The sequence below is a fragment of the Protobothrops mucrosquamatus genome, unplaced genomic scaffold (genome assembly GCF_001527695.2).
Source record: "Protobothrops mucrosquamatus isolate PMUCROS unplaced genomic scaffold, P.Mucros_1.0 scaffold45, whole genome shotgun sequence".
Taxonomy (NCBI): Eukaryota; Metazoa; Chordata; class Lepidosauria; order Squamata; family Viperidae; genus Protobothrops; species Protobothrops mucrosquamatus.
The window spans coordinates 3,637,445-3,650,424 of record NW_015386427.1 but is presented as its reverse complement, the minus strand read 5'-3'; the positions used below and the strand labels follow the sequence as shown (position 1 = coordinate 3,650,424).

General features: G+C 34.7%; 1 protein-coding gene across 1 annotated transcript in view; it reads right to left on the bottom strand.

Moving 5' to 3' along the window:
- Positions 1–5,233: 5,233 nt before the first annotated feature.
- The window catches only part of PPP1R9A (protein phosphatase 1 regulatory subunit 9A), a 78,407-nt gene continuing 70,660 nt past the window's right edge, over positions 5,234–12,980 (bottom strand). The window contains 4 exon segments of the mRNA XM_029283273.1: positions 5,234–5,422; positions 8,083–8,265; positions 8,772–8,795; positions 9,627–9,755. Of these exon segments, the coding sequence (XP_029139106.1) occupies positions 5,234–5,422; positions 8,083–8,265; positions 8,772–8,795; positions 9,627–9,755 (525 nt within the window).

Below are 12,980 nucleotides of genomic sequence, written 5' to 3'. Positions count from 1 at the left end.
ATTAGCATAATTTCACTGGATTCTGTTAAGTTACATTTTCTTACTTGTTCTGTCTTGTCACAGCATTATGAAGATAACTTCAGGATAATATGAACAAGTTATGAATACATATTCTGACATTTTTCTAAGGTGATTCCCCCCCCAACATGCTTGGGGAGAGTTACCATGAGAAAGACGTGTATTACTATTGCCTTCCATATTACTTACATTTCCATTGTTACCCTCACAGAATCATATAAATGATAAGGATAGCAAGTTTATTGGAATAATTGGTTATTGCATAATAGTGTTGGTAGAGTTTCTTTTCCAAAAGTTCAGGTGAAAGAAGCAGTAATTAACAATAAAAATAAATAAATTTCAATGATTAATAAGTTACATGTATTGCATAATTTACATTCACAAAAGTGTCTTCCAGTATAAGAATGTCACTTCTTATGTCTAAGACACTATTGGACAGCTCCTTTTCAGACTATTTCACAGATGTCCAAATAGATATTGTTCCAGTGTCACACAAGTACAATAAAATAAAAAACAGCCATTAACCAAGTACGATTTAGCAACATAAAATACTGGTTGATATTAAAGATATCAAAAGAAACATTAACAAATGTAACTTCAGGAATTTTCTTAAAATCTAAGAACCCACATTATTAAATTTATAACAGACAGCTTCATTTATTAATTCACAGGAATTCATTCTGTGCCTCCTGGCTAAAAGCAACTTTTGAGGTTTGGTGGGTTGTATATATGATTAATTGTTCACACCCAAGTGGACTCCTGTGTAAAGATATATAAATGAGTAAGTATCTTCCCTTGATTAAGAACATTATAATGAAAGTAGTTTCTTGAATGGGCCATTGGCAGAGAAGTTTCAAAACCTTAACTGCTAGCAGTGCAAACCGTTCTTTACTCAGATGCCTGTTTGACAGCACCCTGGAAACTGCTGCTATCTGTTACTGTCTTAGCAGGCTAATAGTGCAGTAAGCTCTCTGACTAGTTATTTTTATGCCAAGGACCAATTCCTGTGAGTGAGTCAAAGTGCAAGTGCTAGACCAGGGATAGGCAACCTTGGCTCTTTTATGACTCGTGGATTTCAATTCCCAGAATTCCTGAGCCAGCTATGCTGGCTCAGAAATTCTGGGAGTTGAAGTCCACGAGTCATAAAAGAGCCAAGGTTGCCTACCCCTGTGCTAGACAGTAAGACAGAGGCCACTCTGTATCTTTGTAAATAACATATCCTTGCTAAAGAGTTTTCCTCTACCCTTTAAGTTGAATAATTTGCAAAATGTCAACCAATGCCTTTGGACAAAAAGTTAAGCTTTAAAAGTTAAATAGTAATTCAAGGAGTATTTTTGGATTTTAAGTTTCACAACTGTTTTAACCAACTGCTGAGACTAGCTTAATGAAGATTAGCATCAGAGGTTTTTTTTTTATTTCTCAACAATTTCTTCCTTAAATCAGGAAAGATGCAATATAAGTGAAAAGCAACAAAGCTTATACTCCAAAAAGGGAAAGACACACATCAAAGAGTACCAGTACACAGGATTGTTTTGCAAGTAATTATCCTTCCAGATATTTTAACTGGACTACCTATAGGCTTTGGTGAATTCTTACATGTCTTTTAGGATTCCCTGGCCCCTTTTTGAGTCAGACTTGTATCATTAAAAGTTTACTATATAGATATTGGGAGCCTCCAGATGGTTTACACAACAACCAAAATACAAAAATGTTCCCACTACAAAAGTGAAGGTTTAGAAGCTCTTGAATCATCACATTAGAGATGAATCCTGTATAAGAAAGGAATGGAGAAGGACCTCAATTTTCAGGGCAAGGATTGCTAATCTTCTTTTGATTTTAATTCTTTCAAGTAATCTCAAATTACTATTTTTCTAGTAGTTTGGATACAGCCTGGTTTGTGGGTACATTTATTTTATTTATATAAGAAAATTTGCATAGCTGCCCCTTCACGGTCAATGACTTTGGGCAGCTTACAAAAATAAACACCTAATATACCAACAATAAAAACCAATAACTCCCCCCACCACAACCAATCAGACAAGCCACTTGATGGGCTCCATCCCACTCTCAGTTCCCCAGGCCCATTGGCAAAACCAGGGTCTTCAGGGCCTTGTGAAAGAGTGTCAAAGTGGAGGTCAATCGAATCTCTGCAGGAATGATGTTCCAAAGGGAGAGAGCCACCATGGAGATGGCTCTTCTTCTGGATCCCCCCAGATATACCTTCTTAGGACAGGGGGCACGCAACACACCCTGCCTGCTCACTCTGGTGGATCAGTAGATGTGACCAGGAAAAGGCAGTCAGTCAGCTAACCAAATAATTATTTGATCAGTTTTAGAATGATTTTCAGTTTCTGACTTAACAAGAGAAGGAAGAAAGACTTGTTCTTGCTTCCCATTAAAAGCTATAACAATCCAGATAATCAATAAATCTATTTATTCATTTATTTATCTGTTATCCTGCAACAATCCAGATAATCAATACATGTCAGCAAAGATATATTACAACTTTTTTCCCTGCAATTTAGTGGTCATTGAAAGCTTACATTCTGAAGTAGCAGTCCTTCTCCTGTTCAAATATCTGTTCACTAGATTCTGCCAACATCTAGAATAATTTAATGACTGTCTAATGGTTCCTTTAATGGTTGTCTAACAAGCACTAGTTAAAGAAATGCAGGTCTTCCACAATGTATACTTGTAAGAGAGAATAGTTTGTTGTTAGGCAGATATGATCAGCCAGGCTCACCTTTACTATGGCAATTCATGTATCTTTTATTTACTCAACAGAAATGTTAATTTTATATATTTCTTTCTTATGTATAAATAATTACTTTTACCTTAAAAAATTTAAAAATTCAATGCTTAGGTCTAAAATTATCCCAAAACATAAAACAAAATAAGGGGATAAGTGCAAAACATACATCAAATTAGTTATCTTCAACATCATACAATTTACACAGAAGGAATGTAAAATAATTTTACAGAGCAATATATAGTCCTCAGAAATTTTAGGAACACAAAATAAAGAACATAAATTATATAAAGGAGAGGAACATGTCCTCAGATGTTACTGAAATATACATCCATCTTAAATTACCAGTCTATAAACCTTACAAAAACAGAAGAACTGCATTTAATTCAATTACTAACTTCAGAGATAAATGTAAGTTGTTTTTCAGATACCCTTCTTTTGCTCAAACACAGCATTTAACCTCTACAATAAACAAACAATGGAATTTGACCATTCTCAGAGGTTTTTTTGTTCAATCTATGTCCTCCAAGACAAGTGTCTTCCATTTGATGGGGTTTTTTTTTCTTTTGTAGTCTTGGTCCTTTCTGGCACAAAAAAAAAGCATTAGGACCTTCAAGTTATCAGATATGCTGGCAGGGTTTTGTAATTATAGCTGCAGGTTTCAACCTGAATATTGCAATACAAACATAGAATTACTGAATAGGATTGGAGAGGAATGAAAATCCTGACAATTATAAAATGCATGTGGCATACAGAACATTGCATGCAGAACAGGCATATAACAAAGCTACTGAGACTGAAATGGAAAATTGAGCTCCTTTAGTTAAGAAATTCTTTTGTAAAAATTCCAGAATTAAGTCAAGGTAGGCCTTAAATAAAATCTGAATGCTAGCTAAATGATAACAACAAACTTCTTTTAAGTGGTCATACTTTAAAGCCAGCTATCTGTTTCCAAAACAGTTTCAGTTCATAGTTCTATGTAATATAGTATCACCAAAAGAAAACCCTATGCTAAACTCAGTTAGAATCAATTAAAAGGGAAACTGATATTATAGTTTATAATTTGGCAAAATATTAATGGTTGCAACTGAAAGAAAAAATATTTTTAAAATCCCATTGATTTTAAAGGAGGGATAAGTTGAGTGCATGCTTAAATCTGTCCAATGAAATAACACATTTTTTAAAAGCTTACTTTCACCTGAATCATCCCCTCAATTCTTAAAAAATATAATTCTTCTTAAGCCAACTAGAATATTCCTTGACCCACCTATTTAAGCCTGAGTTTTCAATTCTACCTGGTTATTCTGCTTATGGGGAAAACATCCAAAATGCATTTTTATAGCTATAGCTTTTTTATTCAGTATTTTATCATAGGACAGTTGGCAATATTTTATGATTTGGCAGTTTATAAAACACATTGCTTTTTAAATGGCAAAATTTCTTTTCTGTAGAAAAAAGAAAACATATTTCAAAGTGACTTTGAAAGTCAATTTCAGCAGGTGAAACCTCAGCTCTGCCAAGGAATATAATCAACTTCTGCTTCTTGTTTAAGGAAAGACAAAAAGTGGATCATCTTGTTGCTCAAAGAAATGTTAGCTCTTTTAAGGGGAAAAAGTAAAGGGTAGCATGCTACTGGAAAGTGTAATTAAATACCTTCCTCAAGGAAAACATTGAAAAATTGCATTTTATTACAAACCAACTTAGATTTAGAAATCCAACTGTACATATAAATTCAGAGAATAAATGTTACTCTCTAGTGTCAAACAGCACATTAAGGCCTTGCTTTCATTGTTCTTTAGTTCCTGGGAGGGGAGAAATGTGGGATGCTGATAGGAAAATGACTGCCTTCCCCCATTGAAAGAGGATGCCTGAACTCGGCTGCACCTGCTATTTCAGTATCATTTCAGATCCTGAAACCACACTATGCTGGGATGAAGCAGGATCCTCTCTTGAGCACGGATGTGAAACGAAGCCCATTTGCAGAGGAAAAGATTGAAATTTTGATGGGCGTTGTTATCCATGTGTAGTCACTAATATACATTTTACCTCTGGTTATTCACCTTTGCAGGCCCATTGAATCTTTTAACACTGGCCTGATTCCGGGGCATTTTAATACACAGTGTAAAAGTTACATCATTCCGTGTCTGATGACAAAGAAGGAGGCCCAATGCAAATGAGGATAGATATGCCAAGGCAGCATAGATAGGTGAAAGATTTTTAGTAACATCCCATCCTGGGTTGCTGAATCATTAAAAAATAATGAATTGCTGAATATACAGTATCCCAAGTATCCACATTTCTACAGTGGCAGGAAACTATAGCTACTCATGATTTGTTTCCCTTAAGTAAAGCTTCAGATACAGGTGCAAAGCTATCTCTTTATTGAAGAAAACAGTGTTCACTGTTGCTTTTCCGAAATTGTCTTCATGTTCTTAGAAAGCACAGTTCATTCTGGGGTCTCATTGCTCATTCTGCTGATTGCTTTTACAGCTTTCTGCACTTCCTTTAAAACTGATCATTTTCCTTCTTCTTAAGTTTTTCCTTTTCCTTTTCCATCTTCTTTTGAGCTTTGCGGGCTTTTTCTAGATTTGCTTTCATTTCTTTGATTTTCTTTTTAATCACAGCTCTCTCCCGGGAAGATGTCATACCAAGGAACTAATATTTTAAAAAAGATAAACATTTTAATGTGTCGCAAAATTACAGGTCCTTTAAAATATAATTTAGATATGTACAAGACAGTATGGTCTTTAATAGAATAGTAAATATTAATATTCTTGATCTATCAAAGCAACTCATCTAGTGAGCAAAACTACTATTACTAATACTTTAACAGAGAAAATATGCATTAAGAATAAACACTTGATTCAATTTTGATTCACATTTGAGTTTCTCCAGATCAAAGGATCTATTATGAGAGCCAGTTTGGTCTAGTAGTTAAGGCGCCAGGCTACAAACCAGGAGATGGGGAATTTTAGTCAATGGTGGGATTCAGCCAGTTCGCACCAGTTTGGCAGAACCAGTAGCTAATTTTTTGTTGCTCAGGCCCAGAATGGACTTCTGGAAGTGGCATCCACACCGAGAACCGGTTGCTTACATATTTGAATCCCACCACTGATTGTAGTCCTGCCTTAGGCATGAAAGCCAGCTGGGTGACTGTGGCCCAGTCACTTCATAAGGTTGTTGTGGGGAAAATAGAAAGAGGAAGGAGTATTAGGAGTGCTGATTTATTTATAAAAACAATAAATATGCTGTGAGGAGTGGTTCTTTAAAATTTAACTTTAACCAGTTTCCTTTTACATGCACCCATATAAAGGAACCTTTCAATCATTATTCAGCAATTAGATTAATGCTGCCTAGTTTGGCTGGCATCACCTAATGTACAAATGCTACTAAAGCTGATTTCAAATACTTGATTTTCAGTGGAACCTGTTGGGTTCTTGGCTGAGAGCATGTGCCAGATGTCAAAATGTTGGCAGCAAACTATAATTATAAGAACGATCACATCTAGTTCCGAAAGAATTAGGAGCTTCAATATGAGTGACAGACATTCCAATATGCCAGAGTCTTTTTGCAGAGCAATAAAAATGCAATGCTTGATGTGATAAGATGTAACCTGATAAGCTGGTTGTAGTGGTAAATAGTGAATTATGTGATAGCAAAAGGCCATGTAGTAAGAGAGCAAAATATGTGTAGTTCAATCTGTAATAGCTATAGGTACATCTATATGCGCATGCATATTTGTCTGGTATACATGTTTTCAAGGGAAAAAAAATCCTTCTGTACTAATAAGCTACTTTGGTAAGGCTTTTGCTGTAAGAGATGGCATAAAAGCATTTTAAAATAGATGAATATATAACTGTGTTTTCTAAAATCAAAACCGCCAAAGGAAATGAACTATAGATGGTCCTTGACTTATGGCTGTAACTAAGCCTGGAATTACAGTAATAAGTCATGCTGATTGTTAAACAGGTTATTAGCATGTGAGCAACTCAATTTTATGACAGAAGTTGTTAGGTGAATTGGTTATCAAGTGAACCCATTGCCTGCAATGGTCATTTTTTTGTCAGAAAACAGAAGTAAACACTGGTTTCTGGCAAAAAAGTCATAAATTGTGATTATATTACCACGGAATAGCACAAAAATAGCCATAAACATGGGCAAGTTGCTGAGCATTTGATCACACAACCATGAAAGGAAGGAGCCATCAGAAGTTTGAATCCAGGTTGTATCTTTTTTTGGGTCCATCATAACTTTGAATAGTCTTTAAACAACCAATTGTAAATCTAGAACCAGTTGTATATTAATAGGATTTAGTAATTAGTAATAAATAACATTTATTTAATGGTATCAAGAGATGCACTCAAAAACGCAACTATCAAGCATTGGGGAAAACAAGGGATACAGGTAGTTTAAAGGAGTATATTGCAAGCTTTCTACAAAAATCTGATCTACTAACAGTCAAGAGAAATTTGTAGGAGTTAAGGATAGAAAGGAATTCAAGGTGGGCTGGACCTAGATCTTTTGTGGGAGCACAGGGACTATGACTTAGGACAGTGATGGTGAACCTTTTAGAGACCGAGTGCCCAAACTGCAACCCAAAACCCACTTATGCATCATCGGGTGGGTGTGGTCCATTGGGTGGGTGTGGCTGGGGTGGTAACAACAGACTGGTGGGACTAAAAAGGTCAATCAATCAATTCCAACTTTGCAAGATCTTTTTTTTCCCCGCGAGAAGTTTAAATTGACTGATTGATTGAACCTTTTTTTTTGTACATGGCAATCGAGGCCTAAAGCGAAAAGGTTTTATAAAACCCAGCTGAAGACCTAGGACTGGGGCGACGGCGCGCATGCCCACAGAGAGGGCTCTGAGTGCCGCCTCTGGCACCCGTGCCATAGGTTCGCCACCACTGACTTAGGACGTATTTGACCCCTCTCTCGGGCTCAGCCTGGTCATCTCCTACAGTAACATGAGTCAAAATTAATTTATGATAATAACACTTGAAGTCCAGAGGTGCAGTATCTCTGGCCATTAATTTTCAAAATAAAAGAATTCTGAAAAATAACAAATTAAACAATAAATATTAATTTATTAATTTTAATATATAGCACTGTGCATCTAGGTATGGTTTTCAGAGGTAATGAATTTTTTATAATTTCAATGGCTAACACTTCAATTGTGTAATTTAATTTTTCAGCAATTAGACCTTATTGCTATACCTTATCATCTCTATATATCAAGATTTTAATTGCATTTTCCATTACATATTTTCATAATAAAATTCTAAATTACTTTTCCAACACAAAGAAGCAATTACCTTGAGTTTACTGCCATCCAGCTGAAGGAGACATTCTCCATTTATATTATGGGCTGTAAATTCAGAAATACAATGTTCTAAATTCAGGCTCTTCAACCAATTGGAAACCTGCTGCACACTCCATTCTGAAACAGCACAATTTGGAAATTGGCTGTGCCTGGGAGATTGTCCATCATCAAGAATCTATAACAAAAACGTTTTGCAGTACAAAGTTCACAAGAGCTACACCATCAGATCATGGTGATAGTAGCATATCTTCAACATAATTTTAATAAAATTCCCAATTAATTGTGAAATCATATCAAAATTGACAAGATATATCATTTATAAAAATGTGACTATAGGAAAGCAACTAGTTGGATGCTAGGTCTAACCTAACATTCAATTGCTTAATTCTTTGGAGGGAGCAAACATTTGGAAAAATCCTTTTAATATTAGAACTAAAACTTATTTTCTCATATTATTTTTATCTATCAAAACTATCACATGCTGATTTTGTAGAGTCTGGAATGACAAAGGTTCCATCTGATCAAATTTTGTGCAATATTTACCATACTGAGAACCACATCCTACTATACCTTGTACAACCTTTTACTTATAGTAAGATATACTATAGTATATACTACTAATTAAATGAACTCAATACACCATGCAACATAATGATAACAAATAGTTTATTATTGTCTCACCTCATCATCAATCATATCCAAGCTCTGAGAAATTCAGCATTAAAAACAACAGAAAATAAAACATTACAGAAATTCAAGGAATTTAAAAGTGCCTACATATAAAGCTTGCAGATCTGGGCTGCAGATGAGCAGATGATCATTAGATGTCAACAAAGAGACACAGAAGCTGTTTAAGACTTTGTTGCCATCTAGTGGTATTCTAGGTTTCTGCCCTCTAGATCTGAAAGTCTAAGAGCTGATGCTGCAACAGATTTCATAATTGAAAATACTATTAGCAATTTATTTTAAAAAGCAAAATGTTATAGAATTTTTGGTACAGAGCCAATTGAATCTTCTTTCTCATTTTTGTACATATGTACAAACATTTTTAAGGATAATGGAGAATTAACTAAAATGCAATATAGCATTTTATATTTATATCTCAATTTAGTAATATAAATGACTCTTCTTTAAAATCAGTTTTCAAGATTCAATATGAATTTGTTCTAATTTCTGATTGGAAGGCATGTTAAACTGTAAAACATGGGTAGGTGAATATGCATTTTCAATTTTATATTATGTCCCATTGAATTTATGTACTAGGTTACAATTTTAAAGATTATACATTGTTTTCTATCTATCTGTGTTCTCCTTGTTCCTCGATTTAAAACTCATTTGGTAATAACAGCTGTTTTCTTTCCTGCACACATTTTAAATTTTATTTCATGATCAGTAGCTTAACATATCCATTAAGCTAATGATTATAAACAGCAGATCTAAACAACTACATAAGCAATAATAATATTTACATATTAACTAGTTCAGAAGGAGCACCAAACTCATTTCCTGCTCTTTAAGTACATGTAGACAAGATACCTCATCAGAAGACACGACTACACAGTGTGAAAATCCTGGGGTTTTTGATCCTAAGCCACTTGTCCCTAAGCCACTCAAGTCAGCTGAGCTGGTGCTACTTGGGTTGAAGTCGTCATTAAACGTGATATTCTGTATAGGAATAAGAACAACACAAGGACAATCAAGTCCAATCATAAAGACTAGGCCTGAAAGATTAAATTTGAACCTGCTAAGATTTCATTCACTATGATGATTTGTTCATCTAGATTGGAAATATAAATAGTGACCTTACTTTAAATATTTTTAAAAATGTAATGCAAAGTTATATGCTAACAATGAAGATGAAACCTTGTGTTTTCCTCCACATTTATTACTGTAGATATGCTGAATTGAAAGACCTCAATAAGTGTTTGGTTTCAACATGGGTTTATGTATCTTTAAAGTTATTTTCAAAGACTGGAAACTCTTTATAGAACTTTTGCTAAAAATGAATAAAAATGAACTGCTGATTTCAGGATTTATTGATTAAAGAGATTGTTTACAGGAAGAGAAGAACTATAATATGTAATATGGGAAGGTAAAGATAGTAATTATGTTTGCAACACCTGCAAAGATTGGAAATTATTATAAATATCTTTTTTCCTTGCTTTTTTGTTAGTCGCTTTTTCTTTCATGTTTATTTTTTTTTCTATTTCTTCTATGCCTCTGTAGCTTTTAAAATTTTTGATAGATCTTAAATTAATAGCAATTTTTTTTTAAAAAAAATGGAGACTGGTGGAAAATGTTTAAAATTCCTATCAATTTAATCCTAGCAATGGCCTTTTGATCTTTCCCCTCTTTGATGTTTGCTATCAAGACAATTTGTCCAAAGTGATTGTGCAAATTAATTAGCTGTGATATACATTACCATACTGTGACCTATAAAAACTTCAAAGTCTTTTCAGCAGATTTTCCGCACCTGATTGGTGAGAGCAAGAAAGATGGTCTGTATTAGAGTTTTAATGGCCAATATAGTCAGAACAGTTCCTTGCTTGTGGAATTCAGCATCAGGTAAAATAAAGACAGCCAATCAAAAAATAATGTTTCAAAGAACATTGGAAAATTACCAAGTTCATTTGATGGAAATTCGCACATTAAAAATGGGAGGAATAAGGAGTTCATTTGATCTGGACTCAAACTTCAGGAGGATCTGAAATTTAGCCTTTTATTACTTTTAAAATATAAAAAATGTATTCTCTTTTCTTTGTTGTCATTTTTTATCTGGTCTCAAAAGGATGAAAGAGTACAGGATTATTTTCTTTCTTTCACAGAGTGCTTCAGACATGGTCATCTGATGCTGTAAGAAGGAAAACAAACAAATGGTAGCTTTTATTGTAGGCTCTGATTTTTATTTATGCAATCTCACAACTATGAACCAAATACAATCTGAAGGGCAAGTGACTTCACTAGAAACCACATATCCCATTACTTAAAGTGGGCCCAATTCCACCAAATCCTTAGAACCTCAGTCAATTCTTCATCCCCTCCCACAGCCCTGCATGTGTAAAAGTTGGGAAGCCAAGGGAAAAAGCGACTTCCATCCCGTAGTAATGATGCATTGAGTTGAGAACAGAAATGTTTTCCTTAGGAAAAGAGTTTATAAAACACAAATCCAGTGCTATGCTTAGTGAGCTGTGTGAATTAGCAGGTAACAAAATGAGTTTATGTTTTCCCACAATAAAACTGTTGAGAATTGCTCTCGCAATTTCAATTGTGTAAATTTATCTTTAGCTGCTTCCTAAGGAATCCAAAACCTGTAGTATTCTGGTTTTTATTCAGTTATTCCTACTTTTAGGATAAGAAGGGACATATCCATGTTCTCAAACCTTTCTCCAGTTTGAACTTCTAATCTCTGTGAAGTTTCTTTTCTCTTTCTCGTCTCCAACAACTCAGTGGAAAGTAAATCAAATGAAATTGAGCATAAAATTGGTTTCAAATAATAGTCTGCAGCAACAGAATTATAGGATCAGCATAAAATGTAGAACCAGTCTGATTTTGGGGGCAGGAGGGAGGATTTTATCACTTCTGGGTCAGATATTAACCTGGACATGTTAAAGAATCATTGAGAATTGGGAGTCAGGGAGTATATAAATTTAAGTCTGACAAAAATTCCTGTATCTAGACAAAGCTCTCTTGTGGGTTGTTAAAAATGCTAATATGGATTCCATTATCTCTGTGTTACAATTGTATTGCTCAAGTAAACATCAATTATCACCATAAACATAAAACTGGAGCACAAAACTTATTTTGTTCCTATCAATGCAGTGAAGCAAGAATTACATTTTATAGATGAACAGAAAGAAGCAATTTCTTCTAGAGTGGCAACATTAATCTGATTGAATTAAAAAATTCAACTAAGGGAAAACTTGATTGTTGAATCTGTATTCCTTTTGTACCTTTCTGGGTACAAAAGAAATTTCTGGGCCCACAGAAATTTCTAAAAGAAATTTGGGAAGGGAAAACAATAGGGGTTAAATCTAAATATGATTGTTCAAACAAATTAGTTTATTTCAACATATGAAAGTAAAATGTGCTAGAAGATTTAATAATAATAATAATAATAATAATAATAATAATAATAATAATAATAATAATAATAATAATAATAATAATAATAATAATAAACCCCCTGCCCAGGCAGGAACCCTACACCATTTCAGACAAACGGCTGTCCAGTTTCTTCTTAAAAACTTCCAGTGTTGGAGCATTCACCACTTCTGGAGGCAGGTTGTTCCATTGGTTAATTGTTCTAACTGTCAGGAAGTTTCTCCTTAGTTCCAGGTTGCTTCTCTCCTTGATCAGTTTCCACCCGTTGCTTCTCGTCCTGCCTTCAGGCGCCTTGGAGAATAGCTTGACTCCCTCTTCTTTGTGGCAGCCCCTGAGATATTGGAACACTGCTATCATGTCACCCCTCATCCTTCTCTTCGTTAAACTAGACATACCCAGTTCCAGCAACCATTCTTTATATGTTTTAGCCTCCAGTCCCCTAATCATCTTTGTTGCTCTTCTCTGTACTCTTTCTAGAGTCTCAGCATCTTTTTTACATCGTGGTGACCAAAACTGGATGCAGTATTCCTAGTGTGGCCTTACTAAGGCATTGTAAAGTGGTATTAATACTTCACGTGATCTTGATTCTTTCCCTCTGTTAATGCAGCCCAGCACTGTGTTGGCTTTTTTGGCAGCTGCAGCACACTGCTGGCTCATATTTAAGTGATTGTCCACTAGGACTCCGAGATCCCTCTCACAGTTACTACTATTGAGCAAGGTACCCCCTATACTATACCTGTACATTTGGTTTTTCTTGCCTAAATGTAGAACCTTACTTTTTTCACCATT